Source organism: Artemia franciscana, unplaced genomic scaffold (genome assembly GCF_032884065.1).
Source record: "Artemia franciscana unplaced genomic scaffold, ASM3288406v1 PGA_scaffold_47, whole genome shotgun sequence".
Taxonomy (NCBI): Eukaryota; Metazoa; Arthropoda; class Branchiopoda; order Anostraca; family Artemiidae; genus Artemia; species Artemia franciscana.
In genome coordinates, this window is record NW_027062688.1 from 1,476,854 (window position 1) to 1,500,998 (window position 24,145).

The 24,145-nt window shown below is 33.3% G+C and overlaps 2 protein-coding genes across 2 annotated transcripts in view; both read left to right on the plus strand.

The window, feature by feature from the left end:
• Window positions 1-24,145, plus strand: part of LOC136041864 (AP-1 complex subunit mu-1-like) — a 381,890-nt gene that overhangs the window by 186,596 nt on the left and 171,149 nt on the right. The window lies entirely within an intron of this gene.
• Window positions 1-24,145, plus strand: part of LOC136041863 (collagen alpha-1(V) chain-like) — a 209,722-nt gene that overhangs the window by 162,233 nt on the left and 23,344 nt on the right. Inside the window, exons 21-26 of the mRNA XM_065726642.1 lie at window positions 2,217-2,378; window positions 9,148-9,309; window positions 11,218-11,434; window positions 13,272-13,432; window positions 17,335-17,604; window positions 20,467-20,628. Coding sequence (XP_065582714.1) covers window positions 2,217-2,378; window positions 9,148-9,309; window positions 11,218-11,434; window positions 13,272-13,432; window positions 17,335-17,604; window positions 20,467-20,628 — 1,134 coding nt within the window. The remainder of the gene's footprint in view (window positions 1-2,216; window positions 2,379-9,147; window positions 9,310-11,217; window positions 11,435-13,271; window positions 13,433-17,334; window positions 17,605-20,466; window positions 20,629-24,145) is intronic.

Sequence of the window (24,145 nt, forward strand, 5' to 3'; positions counted from 1 at the left end):
ATTTAATCTTCCACGAATAGGTAATCATCAGAATCGATAAACGGCAGCAACTTGTTAGGAGGCAACATGTATTTATCTTGGCATGCAAAGTCAGAGTCATATTTTCAACAACATAATTTAACTGCATTTTTTATATATCTTCTTAAAGTCAATGATACTGTTTTGACTTATATAATAAAGTTCCTTTGTTTCAGATTGCTTATTTGAAGTAGTTTGCAACATTTGCAATTTGTACGTTTGCAGTTTATTCAGTGTCAGATATACGTTAGTTTTGTTGCCAAAAATATCAATAGCTGTCAGCTTAAAGTAATAGGGTATTGGCCACTTAAAGTAATGGGGGTACTGGGCACTGAAACTCACTGGGAGGATGGTACTGGAGCTATAGGTCGATTTTCTGAGGGAGAACCCCCTTGCGGGGGAATTTTTAGAGAAAATTTTCCACGAGGAGTAGGGGTTATGTTTTCAGCAAAGAGAAATTTTGCTTGAAATTCCTTTCTTTTTATATTGCTGCAACGCTCAACAGGTAAGATAGTCAAAAGAAAATTATATTTTTTAAAACCGTATCTTTATATACTAGATGTCATGTCACACACACAAATTACGTTACATATGGTAGGTTGCAACCTTAAATGGCGAAGAATAAGAACAATTTAGTATACCTTTTTATAATCATGGTTACCCCCATATGGGTAACCTAGTAACGAATGATCTCTAGCCCATAGTAAATAAAAATTTTAATGCACGTTTTTAAAAATTATAGGAAAGAAAAAGCCATGGTCTATACCAACAGAAAGTTTTAAAATGGGTTTATGAAAAAACTAAGAGGAAGGAAAAAACTGCTTAAAGAAGAGTCATAGTTTCATCCTAATTCAGGAATGGTCATAGTTTTTTCAAATAGTTTTATTAAAGAATACTGCTAAGTTTAGTTACCTAAAAAGGAATAGGTTGACTTTTCTTGTTGTATTAGGCTATGATATGGAATGCTTTTACCCCTGTCTAACCAAATTAATCAATAATAAGAGCTTGGTACAGTATTAAGCAAAGCTGGAATTTTGGAAAACTGGTTCAAAGCGATACTAATAAAATAAAATACAGTTTCGGACAATTTTTTTAATTACAACAGCTATTTTTTAGGAAGCACAGTTGTCATTTTTCAATAAGTTTCAGTTGAGAAAAAGCTGAAGGTAATTTTCTGTTTGTGATACGAGTACTTGATCAATTCCATTGGTTGCAGCCATATTGAAGAACAAAGTCCAGTCCATAGTAGCCAAAAACTTAAAAATTTGCGATTAAAAACAGCCATCAATCTACGGGAAATCGTCATTGGAAACTGATCAATGTATGGCAAATGTTATTATATCAAATAAAAGAAAGTACTGAAAAAAAATCTGATAGATACAACACAAATTATAAAATTAAGTCCTTTGATTCGCAATCCTTTTATATGTTTTCGGGGGACCCTTTCCAAATAAACACACATCAATATTAGTAAAAATATGGAAATCAGTTTTGAAGATTCATTTTCATGAATATTTTATTTTTACCGGTGAGCTGTCCCCACCCTCTTCCTAAGAAGCTGCAAAATGCAACTATATTATGTATTATCCTCCTTGAAGATTATTTTTTGTCTAGTAAATATTTGAAAGGCTGCTGAATGTGCAGTTCCTGATTATTACTGCAATAACAACCAAAAAGTCGGGAGCATATTTTTCAAGTTTATGTAGTGTAGTAGGCTGTAGTTCCTATTGATGTATCACAATTATTGACACTTCATGATTTAAATTCTTATAGCACAGTTTCAAGAAAACTGAAATTTCAAAAAAAAACTGTTGAACCTAATAACGCATGGGAAAACTATTTGTACTCATAAATCATGTGAAATTTTGCTAAAATCGTTGCATAACGCATTTCTGATATTCTTTTCTAATACTTAGAGTCAAAGTTAAGAACTATTTTCTCGGCTATAATTTTCAATTATACTATTGTCAATTCTCAAGAATATTCAATGATAAGATAGTCTCGAAAAATTCATATCTGGAAATACTATTAACAATCTATTACTACATTTATTTCACTCAACTGAAATCTGTTTCATTTCATTCTTAGAACTAACTTAGCCTCTTTTTAGTTCTTTCTTTTCAATATCTTCCATAAGGCTTCTAATTTTTTCCTAAATATATACCCTGTTTAAATAATTTATATATCTTATATTCTAGGGTATGCCTGGCCTAAAAGGGGAACAAGGACCATACGGCCCTATGGGACCTCCTGGTGACAAAGGTCAACAAGGAGAATCAGGCAAAGAGGGTCCACCTGGACCTGAAGGACGAATGGGTCTCCCTGGTGGACCTGGACGCTCTGGCGCAAAGGGTGACACAGTGAGTTTTTCCCTTTTTATACATAAGACATCAGAAGTAGTCCGGTAATTGCCGATTTTCCCTCTTCTAGATCAGCCCATCAATTTACATCATTTTCAGCCCCTTTCAACATCATTTTAACTTCAAACATTAAACATTTTGAACATTTTCCATACCAACCATCAACAGGAAAACAGGTCCTTGGATATAAAAGTTCGGTCTCATATTTGTACTTTTTCATAATATGAACAAGGGTTTTAAACCCCACCTAGATCTCCCTATCAATTTATCCCATTTTCCATTTAATCCACGCCATTTTAAATGAACATTTCAGACATTTTTACAGTTAAACATGGCGTGCCTTAAGATCAAAACAGGTTTTGTGAAATGAGAATATAGATAAATATGTGAAATAGAAGTTTAAATATCTTCCAATTTTCCCATACCACTGATAAAATGTGATAATGCACTAGGAGTTAATGTTTAGTGGATAGTTTGATACATCTAAATAATTGTTATTGTCTTTCCCTTTCCTTTCTAAATACTTTAAATTCGTATCTTTATCTAATTTTTAAGTACTTTTCAAAATCAGCTGCTGTGGAATCGCATCCTTTTGGTGCAAATAGATCAACTATTTCACTTTCAAAATCAATAGTGAGAATAGTTTTTTTTTCATATTTAGTTGTAACACATTTCATTACTTTAATTATATATTCCATTCCAATGTCTAAAACTTTTTTTCTAATACTTTGATTGAACTTCCCATTTTTTCATTTTCAATTCCCTTAAAAGCTCCTCTATTTATTAATAAATAGTTTTACTGAAAATTTTTTCCTAATAAGTTATAACTTCTATTCTTTTAATCAATCACCATTGGCTCTCTTCCCAGATAACTTTCACGAGCGAAAGATTTCTGGGAAGAAATCCGACCACGCGTCAGAAACAACCTTTCACTAACGATGCGGTATTTGGTTCCATAGCCTTAGCATTCTAGGAAAGATAGTTTGTATTTTAATAGGTTCGTATTTTTCATTTCGCATAAAAGTTTCTACATTGATTAGTAAATAATTTTATTAATCAAATTTCCTAATCGAAAATACTTTATATATTAACATATAAATTGCTATCAGTGACTTCCATTACAGCTTTTCTTGCTAAAAATATAGGGTAGAAAATTTCATTTTCATAATGTCATTCAAAATGTCATTCAAACAAGAAATTATTAAAGATCAAATCCGAAACAATCTTAAATTAAGTGAAAATATTAGCAAGCACACTAAAATATGTCAATCACCGGACAATATATTGACTAGAGTTGATGACAGAAGACCATTGATGAAAAATACCTTAAAAGCAACAAAAGAAGATATCATTGCAGAAAATAGAAGAATTAAAAACGTTGCAAACCCAAAAAACGGTGAAGATGCAGTTAATTAATTAATAAACATTATTTTTATGCTGGAAGGGTCTTATTCAGTTATTTGATCGTTTAAACGAATTCGGAAATTTTATAATAGATATACTTAAAAAAGATCCCAATGAAGTATTTCAAAAGATAATGAAAGGAACGTTTAAGTAAAATAAATAATATTTTATTTTCTTCTACAAAGGTAATTCTCTAATTAATGGAAGAGTGTACAATTTATTTATCAAAATTCAAAAAAAAACGAAAAATTAAAACGTGTTTCGATGCAAAACAAAAATGTAATCTACGAGTAACGCATACAAAGATGAATGGGTGAGAACCTATTAAACTATTACTTCATAAAACACAGGTGACTAAGATTGAAAAATACAAAATGAAAATAAAGGATGTGATATTGATTTATCTTACAAATAACTACTTCAAAATCGGCCAAGATTATCGTTCTTATATCTTCTCAATAAATTTAAAATCGATAAAAAGGCTGAATTTACTGAATACACAATTCATCCCTTAAAAAAGGAAAAATAGACAGATGTTTTAAGGAAAAAGAAAATTGACATTGCTTCGGTTGCTTCAGTAACGGTTTCTTAAAAAAGGAATGTTCATTTAGTGCTTCAAGCCTATCTGTTTTTGTTATGTTACCCCTTGCTGATTTATTTGTTGGGACAGTTTTAATACTTGAAAAAAATCTAAGAATAGCAAAAAGAAAGACTGAGTATAAAACTGCTTATTCATTCTATTTAGAATTGCTTGCTATTTGCGAATCGGGTGAATTGACTAATGAAGAAATAATTAAACGAGAAAATGAATTTTGCAAAACATTACAGTTTTCCTCGTGCAAAATATATGAAACAATTGAAATTAAATGGTTGTATAAGAATCTGTATATATTATATAAAGTCTAAAGTTCAAGACATAAATAAAATCCTTCCTTGATCTGGGGCCAGATGGTATTTACATTATCAACTGTTGCACGTCTTAACACTGAGAGTGTTGACCTGATCGTATTTACATCATCAACCGCTACACAAGTTAACGGTGAGAGTATTTGTCAGATCGTACTTACATCATCAACTGCTACACTTCTTAATATTGAGAGCATTGACCAGATCGTTTTTACATCGTCAACTGCTACATGGTGTAACAGTGAGAGCATGGGCCTGATTGTATTTACATCATCAGCTACCACACGAAGTATCAGTGAGAGTCTAGATTGTATTACAGTGAGTGTATTGACCAGATCGAATTTAATCATTAACTGTTATACGACTTAACAGTGAGAGTTGAACTGTTGGATCGTAACTGATAATCAGTCAATTGCTCTACAGTTTTGACCTTGCTGGCCTGTAAGGAGAGTTTTTACAATCTTTTCGTTTTTCATTTTACATGAAGAGTTTACAAAAAGTTTGCCGTCTACTGCTCTTGAACCCGTAACCTTCAGGTTTCGGAAAGAAGATTTAAACATAGGAATGGAATATTCAACTAAAGTTATGAAATGTGTAACAACTAAATATGGAATGAAAACTGGTATCACAATTGATTTCTAAGGTGAAATTGTTGATCTATTTGCACCAAAACGATTTAATTCTACAGGAGCTGATTTTCAAAAGCAATTGTAAAACTTAGATAAAGATATGATTTTAAAGGCAAAAGAAGGAAAAGGAAAAGATAATAACAATTATTTAGATATTATATTGAACTACCCACTATATAATAAATCACATTAAATTGTTACATGTTATCAGTAGTAGAGGAAAAATGGCATATAATTAAACTCTTTTTTACGGATTCATCAAATTCTTATTTTCCAAGACCTGTTTTGATCTTAGAGCTCATGGTGGGAAGTTGTAAAAATGTCAGAAATTTTCATTTAAAATGGTGTGAATTCAACTGAAAATTTGGTAAATCATTTGTGTGATCTAATAGTTATTTTGACTTTGTGAAAAAAGTATAAAGAGAAACCAAACTTTGAGCCACAAGTACCTGTTTTGATGTTGAATGTCGGGATGGAAATGTTCAAAATGTATTAAATTTAATGTTAAAATGATATAAAATGGACTGAAAGTGATATAAATTAATGGGTTAATCTAGGTGAGGCAGAATTGTTAATTACTATACTACTATTAGAAAAATTTAGTCCAATATCAACTAAGCTCCAATATATTTTTTCGTAGTCTATTTTTTAATGATGTAATGAACTTCTTCTGACATATGACGTTATAAGAAATATTTATTATATCATTAATGAAGAATCATTATTTTCCAATAATGGGACGAACTTTGACTTATGTGTTTGCTTTTGACCTATGCTTATTGACGGTCCAAGTTATTGTTTTGGATCGTTTTACTATTTAAAAATCTTGATTTTTATTATGGGATTTATTTTTCTTTGTCTTATGAACAATCGGAGATAAAATTGGTACTTTTGATCATTGAATTAACATTCTTTAGATATTTAATTTCCTTGCTTTTGTTTGATTCTTGAGTCTAATGCTTCGGATGAGCCCTGCTACTGAAATCAAGATTTTTAACAATACCTTATTGTGTCTTCAGTTTCTTCCAAGAGTTTAAATTTTCAAAGTATTAGTACAGGTTCTGAAATTTGTCCAACGGTCTTTTCTAACTTGATCAGTTATTAGAAATTCGTTGGACTCGTTACTGAATATATTTTACTCCATTTTTATTTTGATTAAACAGGGAGGAATCTCTCTCTTTGTTTCCTAAAAATATAAAAATGGATTTTATTATATGGTCCCTGACTCTTCCACCCTCACCCATACAAGCACTGGGGTGTAACTGATATCAAAGCTTAGGAAGTACAATATTGGGGTTCACACTTTTATTTCTCATACTATCTGGCAGAAATGCGAAGACGTCGTCTGAAAGATTTCTTGATAACACAAGAACTTCCGGAGAACAATTATCCCAGCACCTCTGGGCGTCTCAAATCGCCAAGTATGGATCATTCCAGTTTTTAAAATTATAATTAGCTTCATCTATATATATATATATATATATATATATATATATATATATATATATATATATATATATATAAATAAGTTGTATGTTTGTTTTTTTTTGTACGCATATGACGTTATTATAAGTTATAAGGGGCGATTGAAAAAGAAATTGTAGTATAAATCCTACAATGGCAGAAGAAACAGCCGAGGAAGCTGCTCAAAGAGTTAAATAAAAGAGAAATTTTAGTATAAATCCTACAATGGAAGAAGAAACAGCCGAGGAAGCGGCTCCAAGAGTTAATGTCAAAAGGCTTATGGCTAAAAGAGAAATTAATAATAGAAAGCGTGCCGAGGAGTCACAAGAACAACGTGGAAACAGGCTTGCGGCTCAAAGAGATAATACCAAAAGAAAGCGTGCCGAGGAATCACAAGAACAACGTGAAAACAGGACCGAGACATCGGGACACAAATGACGACCTGGACACAGGGAATATAAATGAAGACCGGGACACAGGGACACAACTACAACGGGTACGCCGGAAGGGCACAGGGGGAATATTTAAATGACGACGGGGACACAGGGAATATTCGATTAGCAATCACCATCAACAAAGCTCAAGGGCATCCATTAGAAAAATGCGGTATAGATCTGAATACGGATTGTTTTCCCATGGGAAAATTATATGTTGCATTTTTAAGATTCGGTAAACCTGACAATCTATTTATATGCACAGACAATGGGACAGCGAAGGATGTTGTATACTCGCAAGTTTTACGTAGTTTTAAACATATATATATATATATACATATATATATATATATATATATATATATATATATATATATATATATATATATATATTAATAAATATATTAATATATATATACTAAATTAATAAATAATTCATTTGTATGGCACTTGGTATCTACAAAGTATCAGGAACCAGATGGTCTTTCCCTCGATTCGACCATCTGGGGGGTGGGGGGGGTTGAAGGGACTTTTAAATCGGAAAAATTAGAAAAAAATGAGGTATTTGTAACTTAAGAACGGGTGATGGGATCTAAATGAAATTAGATATTTGGAAGGATCTTGTGCTTTAGAGCTCTCATTTTGAATCCCAACCAGATCTGGTGAGCTTGGAGGAGCTGGAGGGGGAAACCGGAATTCTTGGAAAACGTGAAAATTGAGGTATCTTTACCGTACGAATTAATGATCCGATCAAACTTGATATATAGAAGGACCTTATGTTTCAGATGCTCTATTTTCAATTTGAATCGGGTCCGGGGACATGAGGGGGTGGAGGGGGGAAACAAAAATCCTGGAAGACGCTTAGAGCGGAGAAATCGGGATGAAACTTGATGGAAAGAATAAGCAAAAGCTATAGATACGTGATTGACATAATTAGAATGGATCTGTTCTCTATGGGAGAGTTGGGGGTTGTTAATTTGGAAAAATTATAAAAATTGAGGTATTTTTTTTCGACCAGATCTTAATAAAATTTTATATATTAGGAAATCCTGTCTCAGAGCTCTTTCTTCAAATTCCGACATGATCTGTTGACGTTGGGGAGTTGGACGGGGAAACCGGAACTATTGGAACACCCTTAGAGTGGAGAGATCAGGATGAATCTTGGTGGGCACAAAAAGCAAATGCCGTAGATACCTGATTGACGTAAATTTACTGGGTCCGCTCTCTTTGGGAGAGTTAGGAGGTGGGGTTCAGTGCTTTGGCGAGTTTGATTCTTCTGGACGCGCTAGTACGATGAAAATTGGTATTCGTGTCAGGGAGCTGCAGAAATTGACTTGGAAAGGTTGTTTTCCCCGATTCGACTGTCTGGTGGGTTGAAGGGAGAGGAAAAATCAGAAATAATGCGATATTTTTAACTTACTAGTGGGTAATCGGATCTTAATGAATTTGATATTTAGAAGGCCAGAGCTCTTATTTTAAATCCTGACCGGCATTAAGCCTCTGATTTTCCTTTTAAATCAATCTATTGATTCTTAGAATTTTGCTAGAGCTCATACCATATGAGCTCTTGGCTCTTTCGGCCTCGTCACAAGTGCCATATGAGCTCTTAGCTCTTGCTACTTTAATAGTTGAATTGCTATGCAATAGGATTATCGTTGATGCATCATCTACGTTTTTACTTATCTGCACTTGCGCTTTGACCCAGACCAGGTGTTTTTTTCCCCGCCTCACCGGGTATCTGTAATCCAGATAGTACCAAAGACTTTGTTTAACCGTAATCTCTCCAGATTCAAGGCTGTATCTTTTTTTAATAGTGATGTATGTAGGAAAAAAGTCATCTATAAAGATATTTTCAAGTGTTATTTTAGAAGCAATTGCCATAAATGTGAAATAGAAAGAGTAAGTTTATAATTCATATCTTTTTTCCCTTAGGGTGAGTCCGGACTTCCAGGACCAACAGGTCGAGATGGTCTACCAGGTCAGAGAGGATTACCTGGTCCACCAGGACCAATGGGACCTCCAGGTGAAGACGGGGACAAAGGTGAACCGGGTAAACCCGGGGAAAAGGGCTTTAAGGGAGTCAAAGGAGACGGTGTAAGTCAAAATTACTATCCTTTTTTTTATGAAAGTGATTTATTCTTGGGATATCACTTTAATGTTATATAAATAATTCATGTATTATAAATGAAAATATTTGATGCATATGTCCTAATTGATATTTTGCATGTGTTTTAATATGATATATACACGAACATATATAATACTTGATATTTATTCGTAAGAACTTTTACTTTTCAATAATTAACTTTTTAGTTCTTTTTATTTGAATTGAGCACTTAGAAAAAATGTCTGATTTTATCAAGGCAGACTGTCTTCATTTAATGAGAAATAAGCTTTGTTATTCCTTTCCTGATAAACTCTCTTCAGTGAAAAATTCATACATCGGAAGGGTTATTAGTAGTTCAATACCATTTCACCCTCATCATGGCGCGTATCTGGTTATTTACTAAATTTAAATGAATATACCGACTTCCCCATCCCTTGAATTTGGTAGAGAAATAATTACTGGGTTACAGAAAATACCTCCAAAACAAAAATGCTAAGCTGTTGGAGAGGTCTTGCTGCTTTTCTAAGATACTAATGGAAACAAAAACAGTGGAAAAAAAAATTGCAAGAATTTCTGCTATTGATTGGTGTGACGTCTATATCGTCTGTAACTTATTTAAAATAACGTCGCTATACTATATCATAGAATAGGACAAAACTTTGCCTTTTGCAAAAATTATGCAAAAAGACATGCTTGTCATAAATAGTTTCATCTGAGTGTATAAAAAAAAAGTTAAAAAACCTTTTAGTGAGGTTTAAAGACTTAACTATATTATGTATATAAAAAAATTAGAATTTTAAGCTAATTTAAAGTATATAAGCTTCAATAAGTTTAATCAAAGACTACGAGTCTGAAAAGGTTTGCCTGATTTTTGAAAAAGGGAAACACCCGCTAAAATTCATAGTATCTTAATGAAAATCACAGAATCAGATTCAGAGTATCAGATAAGTTTCAATAAGCTACTCATCAAAGGTTACGGGCCTGAGAAAATGTGCCTGATTTATGAAAAAAGGGAAACACCCTATAAAAGCATAGGGAAGAATCTTGATGAAAATCACACCACCAGATTCAGCTTATCCGATAATCCTATAGTAGAAGTTTCAAGCGCCTATAAAAAAAAAATGTGAAATTTAATATTTTCTACCAGGAGAAAGATCACGGATGCGTGCTTATTATTTTTTTTTTTTTTTACAAGGGTAATAGTGTCGACCCAGTGGTCCTAGAATATCGTGAGAGGGCTCATTCTAACCTAAGTTTAAAGTTCTAGTGCCCTTTCTTAAGTCATCAAACAAATTGGAGGGCAAACGAGGCCCCCTCCCACGTCCTTTTTTCTCAAAATCGTCTGATAAAAATTTTGAGATAGCAGATCTTGTTGAGTATAGCTGAAAGGCCGAATAACTATGCCTTCGGGGATTCTATGACCCTCGCACAGCCTCTGGGGAAAGGTCTTTAAGCTAGAAGATTTTCCTATTATTTACATATAGTATTTATTATTGGGAAGTATGCATACATTTTTCGCGGGTGGGGGGGATTTCTGCTGGTGGGATTTTCCACGGCGATAATTTTCCATGGGGTGGGGAGAATATCGTGAGAGGGCTCATTCTAACCTAAATTTAAAGTTCTAGTGCCCTTTCTTAGGTGATCAAACAAATTGGAGGGCAACGAGACCCCCTCCCATGTCCTTTTTTTCTCAAAATAGTCTGATAAAAATTTTGAGATAATAGATTTTATTGAGCATAGCTGAAAGGCAGAATAACTATGCCTTCGGGGATTCTATGGCCCTCGCACAGCCACTGGGGAAAGGTCTTTCCCCAGAATTTTTTCTAACGATTTTCTCTCCCAGAACCTGCGTTTTTAATTTTTTTGGTTAATTTATGTTGTTTTTCTTTGTATAGGGTCCACCCGGGCCAATTGGTCCTCCTGGTGTTAGAGGAGAGCCAGGACCAATGGGTCCGACAGGAGAGAAAGGACCACCTGGAGAGATAGGTCGACGGGGCATCAAGGGTGAAGATGGTCCACCAGGAGTCACCGGCCCAGTGGGTCCACCTGGACCCCAAGGTCTGCCAGGACCTGTGGGACAAAAAGGAGAACGAGGTGACGCTGGACAAAAAGGTAAGTTGTTTCATCTTTTAAAATTTACTAGAGACTGGGAAAATTCATTAAAGTGGAAGTGACTCCGCAAGCTAATCAAGTGTAAATTTAATGAAAATAATGAAGCTAGAACTTTGGTAATACATTATTTTGTTCAAAAGCACCTCTTTTACCAAAATAAGTGAAAAAATAATTAAAAATTCGCAAGCCTAGTATTCTGTATAGCCTTTTACGTAGGCATTAGAGAAGAGGGATGCAAATAAACTGAAAGTAAATTTTAAAAAAAATCATAATGTTTTTGTAAGATTTCCCTTTTTAAATTAGCTGTGACAACAGGTATTTTTAGCCCCTTATGTGAAATGAACGCTATGATAGCAAAATTTTTACTTTTTGCAATTCAGAAAATTTATATTGATAGTATATTTAGAGTTGCTCTCTAATTAACTCAATACCAGCCCCTTCCCCACCCAATACCTGATTATACACCTGGGCTTCATATGCAGGTTTGCTTGTTCTGTTTGTCGTAATTATTTTATTATTTTTGGACAGATGGTTCTTAATTCAAAATAATATCAAATAAAAGAAGATCTAGTTAGGTTGGGGCTCCGGCCCCGATCTTCAATCACCTTCCATAAATTTTATTTTTCTTCTAAAGTCTTATTTGTTATTTTAAATATTATTGACACCCAGTCATAGCAAGAGTACTGACACAGATATGCACGCTCCAGTCTTAGCTCTCAAATCACTTCCTTTGATTTTTTTTTCATATTAATATAATTTTTTAAATATTTAATAAGTGGTTAAGTCTACTAAATTGAAACTTTCAGCAGGTGTTGATTGGGATGTTGTACTAAATCAAAAACAATATGTACATACATGTTGTCAAAACGGTGCATCTGCAATATCTAAGGACTGGTTAAGTTGAAAATTTCAGGGAATGTTGGACAGAGTGCTAGGGAATGTGCATCCAGTTTGTCAAAAGGGCTTCTCTGTAATGTCCTAAGGACAGCCAGGGATATTAAAGTGATGCCTTTGGAAATGGCTGAAAGTAATGTTGGAATTAATTAAAAACACCATGTGAATTTAGGTTGCAAAAAGGGCATATTTACCTAATCTTGGGAGTAGGTTAGGGTATCAAACTGGAATTTTCAGGAAACGCTGAGGATGATGTTGAAATACATCCATAGACACGGTGTTCATCCAGATTGTCAAAAAGGTACACCTTCAATATTTAAGAAAAGAGTTGATTATTAAGTTGAAACTTTCGAGAAACATCGAGGGGATGTTGAACTGAATCAAAAATACTATATGCATCCAGGTTGTCGAAAGAGCGTAACTGCTATAATTATCGAATGGCTAAGGATATTAATTGGCAGTAGAAGTGATAGTTGCAGTAGAAGTAGTGGTTGAAGGAGTAGTAATAAGATATACCGTTAGTTATATATCTTAATATGATATATAACACAGTATTAATCCTTTTTAATTCGTAACATATTAGCAACTGTTTTGATATGGATATTTAGTCGGAAAAGGTAAAAATTTGCCTTGTCGAAAAAGGCACAAAAAAAATTCACATACCCTCCGGATAGGAAACGAAAAACTTAAAAACAAGTTATTTTAATCAATGCCCACTTGCATTTAAAGCATGTCGAAATTCAGAAGAAGAGTTTTTACCTCCTTTTGCCATATAAAATGAGATATATTATTTTTAGCCTTTGTGGAATATAGAAAAACCATAATATGCAAAGAAAGTGGGTTGGACGATCAGACCCATCAGAAGAATATTGTAGTTAAATCATTCTAGCACCTTTTTTCTTCAAATACATTCATGACTGTTCATTTTTACCGGATTTTGCAGGTCCTGTTGGTCCTACGGGTCCACCTGGTGAGCAGGGTGCTCCCGGAGTCAAGGGAGCTCAAGGTATTCCTGGTTCCCCTGGACCTGAGGGTCCACAAGGATTGAAAGGTGAAACTGGACCAAATGGAGTTCCAGGTCCACCTGGAATAGATGGTGTCCATGTAAGTAAATTAGAGTACTCTTTACCAGCGGTTGCCAACCTGTCGTCCATGGAACACTGGTGGTCCATTAAAATGCTTAGGTGGTCCATGAAGAAAGAGGATCATTATTAAACAATCTCTATTTTTGTATTTCATGAACATAAAAATAGAAGCAAATTTAAGGAAATTTACCATAGATAAAATTAAAAGTTAGATTTAATATTACAAAGCTTCATTGTAACTGAAAAAGGCTTAAAACCCAATTGCTGCTGTACATTCTTGAATCAGCATACATCCATGACTGGATGTATCTCCTTTTGACTTTCTATTTCGGCGAATAAATTTCTGCGAAAAAGTTTTATTCAATTCTAATTTTCAATCCAATCTCCATTATTAATTTAGATTAGTTCCTATGAGACCTATACATTCCTGATTTTCTGTGACCCAGCATAAGCTTCTTGAGCCCTTGAAATTAAACTAATACTTATATGAGTAAGTGTTCTCAAAGTTGAAACATGTGAAGCGCAGAACTTTCAATTTGAAAATTATTTAATTAATGTATTTTCCTGAAACTATTGAATAAGAAAAGGCAAGTAACCGTAATGAGTGAGAAAAGGCAAGTGAATATTTTGCACTTCTTCCGAAAAAGTAAAGATAAAGTTATAAAAATAGAAATAATAGTCAGCTGATCAGTAAATTAGACTGACCAGAGCATCCACAGTCCTCGTCAGACAACTCTCATCAAAATTCTACTGAACTTCAATTTATCAATCTACATTTGCAATATTGATACTTTAATGGAAGACTCGAATCTGTCGCTAAGGATGTAAGGTTAAGTTTTGATCTTGAAGAGATCGGAAAGCCATTAAATATGGCTATTCAACCAAAATGGCTGTTCCGAGCATTACATTTGATTTTCTAAAATGGTACATTTTAGGTGATAATCTTTGAATTTTGGAGGATAGGGGCCATTTTGACAAAATCTGTTAAGAGAGGTGGTTGGTCTAGTTACATGATCTAAATACATTCCCTCAGATGAGGGGTAGTGAGTGGTTAATTTACTCATCTTCTTCATAATGATCTTTTCCAGAATGCTTTCATATTGAAACCATAAACTAATTGGTAATGTTTATTTTTATTGGCTTTATTTGTTCTTACATAATAAGAATGACATTTTGGCATTCTAAATATTTCCAGCTATATATAAAAGCTTTACAGATATGACACTAAAAATGTAGAGATGTTTCCATTCGACTGATAATTCTGCTTCTTTATCCTATGTACTTCCTATGTATTATTCAGTACTTCCTATATATTATGTATTTCCTATGTATTATTCAGTACCTGAAAATATAGCTATGCAGCTTTTTTTGTGTTCATCAGTACCGCCAAACGCCATATGGTATTTTTAATTTTTTTTAATGGAAAAATTTTTTATTCTTTATGAGAAAAGAATTTATTTTTTATTTATTTTTCAAAATCATGGATGGGGCATTTCTTTTTCAATAAAAATTTCTAGAAGATGAGTCTTTCAATGAAAACACCAAAACAGTATTTTTCAAAATCTAGGGGTATCCCCGTAAATGAAAATTAAAACAAAGTAAACTAAAAAAAAAGTAAGTAAAACGACAAAGAAAAGTTTTCTTTTCCTTTTTTATCTTTCTTGGAAACCTGCAATTTCCCGTGAAAACTGTGTTGCAAAACTGCCAAAATCATAAGTATTGTATTACTATGTTAGATCTTCACTGTCATAGGGTTAGTATGTCGCGCACAAAGTTAATAATCTGTATTCTACTAAATTGAGTGAACTTATGAACACTCAAATTCCTGGTCTAACAGAACCGATTTCTTTCTGTAAAGTTTCTTTCAGCTTAGTGTGAGAGAGTGTAAATACACTACATTGTGGGTATATTTTGACTAAATATTTTAGTTGGTAATTTGGTTAGGTTAGAAACTTTTAATATAGTGCGTTTTCGGGGCCAGATTTCCGCAATTCTCTGTTGTATTTCTCATAATGTTGCTACTAAAGTATTTTATTTTCATCATACCTAGATATATTTTATTAGGATTAACCTAACTTCACTTGTTGAGTGTGGTGGCTATAACAGATAAAAACCCCTTACTATATTTAAGACTCTTTCTAGTGAAAACATTGTTAGTAAACAATTGTAAGCTGAGATTTTTTTTTTGTTATAAACTACGGATAGAAAAAAGTTTTTCGGTAAAAACCCAAGTCATTCATTTGACACAAGTCAAGTCATTCAAATCATTGTTGGATTTTTTTCGAGTGGTGTGTCTATAGTGGGGCATGAAACATCACTTTTAATCGAATTTATCATACTAATAGATAAAATTGTCTTCGGTTGTCATGCTTAACCAGAATGTTTGGCTATTTAGTCTAATCGGTTGTTTGATTGCCATCCAAGTGTTTTGAACACATGATTTAGACCGCTCTCTGTAATACTTTTCGCAAAAAAAGTGTCTAATAATCTATTCATTTAAATAGATGGCACTTTGAGCATCACTTTCGGCTTCTTCCAGAATTATAGGTGATCAGTTTGGAAAAATGTGTATTCAAAATGCAATTTCTTCAGATAGTCATCTATCCACTACAGAAGCTTTTAATGACGTTATTATCGTGAAATAAATCTGAGGAAAGCCTCAAAATACAAAAAAAAATCGGAGTTTTATGAGAGCACTAAAATAGCTAGACTAAAAGTGTTAGGATGAAAGACGTAGGACTTCTAACATGTGCATGTGACAAACTGATTATTCGTAACTTTAAAAGATATAAGTCGCAAATCGCAATATAAGTTGATTTTTGATAGGTAAGAATATCAAAAAAGGAAGCATTTGTAACCTAAGATTAATTTATTCTTCTAAGAGTAGCGGAATACCAGCTTCTCCCGGCGATTGAGGATGGCCAAATAAATAAAAATATAAAAGTAACAAAGCTGCTTGATAACAGACTTACATGTTGATAAAAACTGAAAGATACGCCACTAGAGCACATATGGCGTATCAAATTCGTAATTTTGAGTGGAACAATGCTCAACTCTCAGACATAAACATTAGGATTGGCCAATAATGGTGAATAATTAACGTGTACGTTCTTGTTAGAATTTAGCAAAAGAAGTTTGGATCAAAAACTTTCCTATACTTATAATGAATCTGGTGAAAAGCAAAAGGACTTAGCATTAGTAAGATACAGTAAGTAGCAAATTAGGGTTTCTAACCAACGTCTTGCCCTTGCAATTTTTCAATCGGTAGTAAAAGTGTTACAGTCAAACCAAGCAGCAAGACACGCTATTCATAATTCTTGGCTTTCTAAATCAAAAGGTTTGGCCCTGCTGAAGATTGAACATTACTGTCAATCTACTTACAAACTCAGAAATGAAATTGCCATTATTATCAAGAATTTATTGGCCCTAATTGAGGAATTTATGAATTGCTTGTCTCATCAAGTATGTCACATATTTGCTCATTTTCCCTTCGAAAAGTATTTTTTCACAAGCTACAAGTTTGTGTTAGTTTTGAAGTCATTTATTAACTAATTTAGTTATTTAAACTTTCATTCAGTTAGTATATTTAATCAGTGAGTTAAATAATTAGTTTGTGAACTAATAAGCTAATTAGAAGATGATTTATTTGTTCTTCTTTCTTTAACTTATAGCAGGGCCCTCTATATTTTCATCATTGTTCAACAGACATACAAGTACGTCACATATATAGTCTTCCTTCTTTGGAGTAGTATTGTGTTATCAGAAACATTAGCATGTTCGTTTTTGGATGTTAGATGCTAGTTTGAAAATTTAAAGATGTTGTTTTTAAAACAAAGAGAATATCTTAAGCTTCGTCTTTGTTAATTTGTTTTTGATAAGATTATCTAGCCTTTGTATTTATGCACTATTTAAATTTTCAAGGGTAAACGGGGCTCCCCTGGACCAAAAGGTGATGAAGGAAAACAAGGCACGCAAGGGGCACCAGGACCACGTGGTCCACCCGGCCCAGAAGGTCCAAAAGGCAATCCAGGTAATCCGGGGTTCCCTGGTCCAAATGGTGAACCAGGCCCACAAGGAGGAAAAGGTGAAGCTGGAAGAGATGGAGCTGATGGAAAGCAAGGTGAAACTGGTGCTCCTGGCGAAGCAGGGCCACCTGGACGACCTGGACTTGTTGGCTCCCCTGGTAAACCGGTATGTTATTTATCGCTTCGGTTCTTTAACCTTTCTTAATTTTCTTTTTATTTTTATTGCTTTGTTTTGCTATTATCTGTAACTTTTCCTTAAAGGGGTTTTGTTGACGTAAACTTTGTGTCTGGCATTTATTTATTTTAAATTTTGTTTCGGTTACGTTCCTTAATTTTTCTTTAAGCTTCTTTTCTTTACTTTTGAATTAATTTTCTCTCTTTCCTTACTTTCTTTGATTGTTTCAAATACGTAAATCCCGTGTAAATTGGCTAAGATAGCCAAAATATTAATTTTTTTTACCGAAATAGCAAATCCTAAGAATGTTTGGAATAAGCCAAGACTTTTTAAGGGTAGAATACCTAAGTGCGAGGAAAACAAAATGAAGTAAGCTAGGAGAATAAAGCTGGAAAATGCTATAAAAAAAAAACAAGCATATTTCATAAATATAACGTGTTATACTGCAGTACCATAGTTGTGACACAACCAAAAATAGACATTTCTTATTATTTTTTCTTATTATTATTTCTTAGATTTTTTTATTATTGGTGCTATCATCTATTGGTGCTATGGTATGATATATATATATATATAATATGTAATATAATATATAATAATAATATATAATAGAACATATATAATATATAAACGTAAAAATTGCTAAAAAGCATAGCAAAAAATAGTGAAAAAGATATTAGCTTATGATTTTATCAGATTTGATTGCCTTTATTGTCAAATTTTAGGTTTCAATCACTGTTAAAAACTGAGTGTGCTCGAAAAACTTCCCATTTTTTCATTTTTCTTTTTTTTTTTGTACTTAGGTGACATCCATAAGAAAAAAAATTCAGGCTTTTGTACATTAATTTATGAATATTTTTGTTAAGGTCCGTCCGAATTCAGTTTTTCAAAATATGCAATTTTTCATCTGAAGATCCTCGACAAATTTGAAATTTTGTTTAAATTCATGCAGTTAATGAGCTCCTAATTTTTTGTATTGTTTCATGTATCTGTATGTATGTTTCATGTAGCTGTATGTAGCTTGTATGTGCTAAACAAGTAGTAATTTTGGTTCAAGTTCAAGTTCATTTATTTATTAATCGCACATACATATATATATAAATGACATAGGCCCATGGGGAGACAAGCTCGAAAAACTAGGCCTAGACAAAGATAAAATAATAACACACTACAATACAAAGATAAACATGACGGCAAAGATACAATAATACAACAATAATATGAAAGTAGCAGCTAGCCCAGGATCATTCAATACTATTGAAGAAATTAAAAATGTCCATATTATTAAATATAAATTAATACTGGAAGATAGCTGAGAGGCCCATAATCACCCAGAGCAACGAATCATACAAAAACTTTGCCTTACTAAAAAGATACTTAATTAAAAATAATCTTGAACTAAATGAAATTTAAGTTTCCTTTTTATTAAATGGATAGAGGAAAAATTATCAATAAGAGCCTTGTGAGCATCCCAGCACCGAGCTATTGACACAAACGGAGCGAATTTAGATCTCTCAGTATTATACTTGTCAATGTAGATATCCTTTTTTTGTCGAGTGTTATAATTATGTAAATCTTGTGATTGGGAGAACAAACTTTGATGGAGGTATTATGGCGGTAATTTCTTAATGACATAATTGATTTTGAAAAGAAAAGTAGCTTGGTAGCTCACTAGCTTGAGACATTGGTTCTTAATGACGGCTAATCCTTATATTCTATCCTTATTGGGATTTATTTAGTCACCCTTGGGCTTACAGTATGTAGCATTTTCAGTTAAAAACTTTATAAATGTGTTAAAATATGTCAAATTTCATAAAATTTACTACTTTTTTATTATTGACTCTAGCTATATTGCTAAATAAGTAGTAGTTTGAATAGCTACATCCTATCAAATATTGTGCCAGCATCATCAGGGATCCTTGTATCTATGTAGAGTTATATATAAATAGTCACTATTGAACCTCCACGATATTTTAATCAACGAAAACGGGGGTCAGTGATGTAAGTTCAGCCAGAATTGACCCAGCTATAAACGGTTACCTGGAGAAATATGGGGGAGGTAGACAGGAAGGGTGTGCTAAAACACAGGATTGATGGTCCCCATCCCTCCCCCATTAGACTTTCTGGCCTAAGGGCCATGAAACGGAGATCAACACTGTTGATTGGGACTATAAAGTTCAGTACCGTATTTTTTATCTTTATCTTGCAGCTGACCGAGCAGTTTAGAAGCCTAAGCATCCTTTGTAAGCTTCTAAACGAATTCCCTAGGACTTTGTCAGTCTTTAGATTATTAATATTGGTTGCTTTTTAAAGCTGATTTCTGTAAAGGGTTTTCTCATATTTAAGATTAGTTTTTAACAATTTACTTTTAATTGAGAGAGGCTATACATAAGCCCCCCTGGGTTCACTGCTCATATAGATCCAAAATTCTTGCATGCCTTCGGTACAAAAAAAGGTGAAAATCACCGAATTTTACATTAAAAAGCTGCAAGTGGGATTGGCGTTGTGACTGGGTAATTTTAAGCTACTGATGGATCTATTGGCTAGTTTAGTTTTGAGTAATGCTGATTGAAAATGCCTGAAAGACTTTGGTTTACGGAACCTGCAATTGGGCAATTTCTGGGCTACAGGACGATTGTAGCAGTATATAACGGCAACATGCCTGCTTTTGCCTCTAATTATGCAGACTGAAACTATTGCTGATGTGAGAAACAAATTTTTCGTTAATTATTTTTATTGAATTAGGTAATTCGGCGCTCTTTGATATTATGTAAGCATTGTCAGTTTGTTATTTTCTTAGAAGGAGAATGAAAGGTTTCATTAGAAAACATTCACTAACGTTATTCTTTTTAGGGTCCTGAAGGTCCAGCAGGCCCTCAAGGTAGCACTGGACTTCCTGGGGAGAAAGGTGACAAAGGATTGGCTGGGCCGCTTGGTCCTTCCGGACCGCCTGGTGAGCAAGGACTTCCAGGACCACACGGTCCTCCAGGTCTTAGAGGATCTCCTGGCCCTGCTGTGAGTAAACATTTGATCTTTATTTCTACCCAGTTGAACCTTATTTGGTTAAAAAAAATTAGATCCATTGTCAAAAAGTATAAATGTAGTTATTTGTTGTTAAGAAAAAAATTTATACACTTCTGTAAAATTGTTTGTAAATACCTTGAGGCTGAGCTTCACTGGGTAAAAAGGGCAGTTTTCTAATCACTTTTGCAAAGCGACGTTCATTCCATTGTATCTTATTCGCTGTAGAAATCAAACTATTATGGTATCGGGGTCTGGGTATTAATGATGTGATTCATACGGTAAAATTTTCCCCCGAAATTAATTAAGTCCCTTGACGAATTTTCCCTAAGTCGTGACGTATCTAGCTTGCTGGTTTTTTTGTTGTTTTTTTTTTTTTTTTCACGTCGGAAAACAAACAATTTTCATATTATGAACAATTTTATTAAACGAACAGCAATCACAGAGCGAAGCTTTATCCTGTGGTATATATTTTTTTTTCTGCTGCAATGCATAGCTTTTAATGCGAATTACTTAAGGATCTGACACTCACTTAACAGCTATCAAACGGTAGTATTTTCCCCTAATAGCTCTGAAACAAGGATTTGTCAACAAACAAATTAGGTTTCGAAACTCCTCTTACTTGTGGCCAAGGCTTTCAACCTTTACGGTTTATCTAATTTTAGTTGGTGGACGATTTAGAAAAAATATTAAGAAAGTCGAAATTGGGAAAAAGTTTCCAAAGTCTTGTCGAGATCGTTTTTTTTTTTTTTTTTTTCACACTGGAAAATGGTATTATGCCAAATTTCAGAAAAAAAAGCTAGCTCCGTTTCCAAGAAATTTCAATATATAAATACATACAATTATTAATTGTTTAATAAGATAGATGAAAAAATTGCAAAAAATCGAATTACTTAAAACACAAAAAAAAATATCAAACAAAATCATTACATCATCGTCCGCAGCAGAGCTCCACTACATGCTGCTGATCTGCAAAGGGAACGGCACCCTAAAAGAAAAACTTAACCCTAAAAGGAAGACTTAACCGTAACCCTAAAACGTAGATGTAACCCTAAAAGGTAGACTTAACCCTAAAAGGAAGACTTAACCCTAAAAGGAAGACAACCCTAGAAGAACGATTTAACCCTAAAAGGAAGACTTAACCCTAAAAGGTTAAGTCTTGAACCTTTAATGGTTAAGGAACACTTAACCTTAAAATGGTTAAGGAACACTTAACCATGTGGTCTATTTTCTTGTTCCTATGAAACATTTAAAATGTCTCCAAGATTGTCTTACGACAATCTTGGAGGAGCTGAATGCCTTTGATTAAGTAAAATATCCCCAATAACATGTTCTAAGAGTCCCATCAGAACACCCCTAGCTCATCCTGGTATATTACTCATAAAGAAAGAGCACCCTAAAAGAAAGACTTAACCCTAAAAGGAAGACTTAACCCTAAAAGAAAGACTTAAACCTAAAAGGGAGACTTAGCCCTGAAAGGAAGACAACCCTAGAAGGACGATTTAACCCTAAAAGGAAGACTTAACCCTAAAAGGAACACTTAACCCTTAAAGAAAGACCTAACCCTAAAAGGAACACTTAACACTAAAAGGTAGTCTTAACCCTAAAAGGTAGACTTAATCCTAAAAAGAATACTTCACGCTAAAAGGAGGGCTTAACCCTAAAAGGAAGACTTAACCCTAAAAGGAAGACTTGGCCCTAAAAGAAAGACTTGACCCTAAAAGAAAGACTTGACCCTAAAAGAAAGACTTAACCCTAAAAGGAAGACTTACCCTTCCAAGGAGAGCTACTACCTCTTGCACGTTTTGATGCAATAAATTTTTTTGCTGTTTTTGCTGATCCGTCACCCACTTTCCTTTTTTTCGAATCTAAAACCCACTTCTAACAAAACCCGGTCACTGACTCTTTACATCTTTTTCAATGAAGACAATATTCCTAGTTTTTCAACATATGTGTTTTCTTGAGATTTTGCTAGCAAATTAAAAGAATTAAGTTTCTTTTTCCCTTTCCCTATCCTTCTAAAGGATTAAAATAAGAACTTACAAGGGGATTAAAACAAAGATAAACATCTACAGACGATAAGCAATGCTGTAAAAATTTTGATTTTTAGTCTGCTTTGCAAATTAATTAGCTTGAACAAATCAAAAAGTAAATAAATTAAATTAAATCAGTATCGATTAAATTAGTGAATGATATTACTTTAATAAATCAAAATACAGAGAAAAAAGCCTATGAAACATTTAAAATGTACAGTAAAAAGTATGATGTTGTTTGGATTCAAGTAGGGGCTTGTTGAACCAAGGCAAATTTTTTTAGACTTTATCAAATTATAGAAATCCCTACAGCTTTGATTTTCTTCAAATATATTTGGTATCACCAAAAAAAAAAAATGTATTTCATCTAATCTTTATAATTAACAAAAAATAAGAATACCTAAATATTTAATGTATGGTCCTTTGGTTTACAAATAGAGCCAAATGAAGGGTTGACACAATTGGACCAATTCTTGAATTGGGCTTCACATGAAATGACATGTGGTTTTTGAGTTGAAATCCCTAATAGGGGGAGGGGGAGAAGTATATCCCTCACATATTCATATTCGTCATTATTGGCAATTTATCCAGTAATACTCTAAAATTCTCTTTGTAGAACTTAAGCACTGAGATATTTCCCGACATTGAGCTCGGATGTCAAAATGCGATTTTCCATGATGACGTCTAATGTATTGGATGACGTCAACTACAACGATGACGTCAAGTATATATTGTAATAAGTAAATTTTTAATAAAATACTTATATTCTCTGGCGAAATAGATCGTAAGTCATAAGTGATTATGAAGTAAATATAGCCCTTAGTGCAAAAACGAACCCCAAAAAGTTTTGGAAGTATGTTTCCAGCTCTAATCCTAATAGACGTAGAATATGCCAGCTTATAATGCTGGCATTATAATTATATTATCATTATCATTTATATTATCGTTATATTATCATTAACGTCTAATGCTGTCCTTTGAATTGACCTTTATATTTTTGGTAAACTCAACTGCGTTTTTAACTCCTACTCAGATATTCAAAAAGCACTTTCAAGCAACTCAGTTTTGTTAAAGTTGTTTATATTCTTTTCTACAAGTAATCTGTTTCAGTCATGACCATTTACGTGATTTTTCATTGAAATGTTTGTAAATTGAAGTTAAAAATGCTCTTCAGACAGCTGCTGGTTATTGCACCCAATCTTTTTAACGGTTACCCTTATTTCTTTGATTTCATCAAGAGTTTCTTTACTCATGTTAAATAATACTTGTTTAGTGAACTATTATCGAATTAAACTATAAATCGAGTTAAAAGTCCTAAAAAGGGGCTAAAAATTGTTTTATTCCTTGGAATCAACCAGATCTATGATAAGCTTCGTAGATTGACGTCATTTTGAATGGAAGAGAGGTTTTTTTAGTTTATCCAAATAAATTTTTATCCTTCAGTGTTTCTATTATGATCTCTGCAACCCTTTCCTACT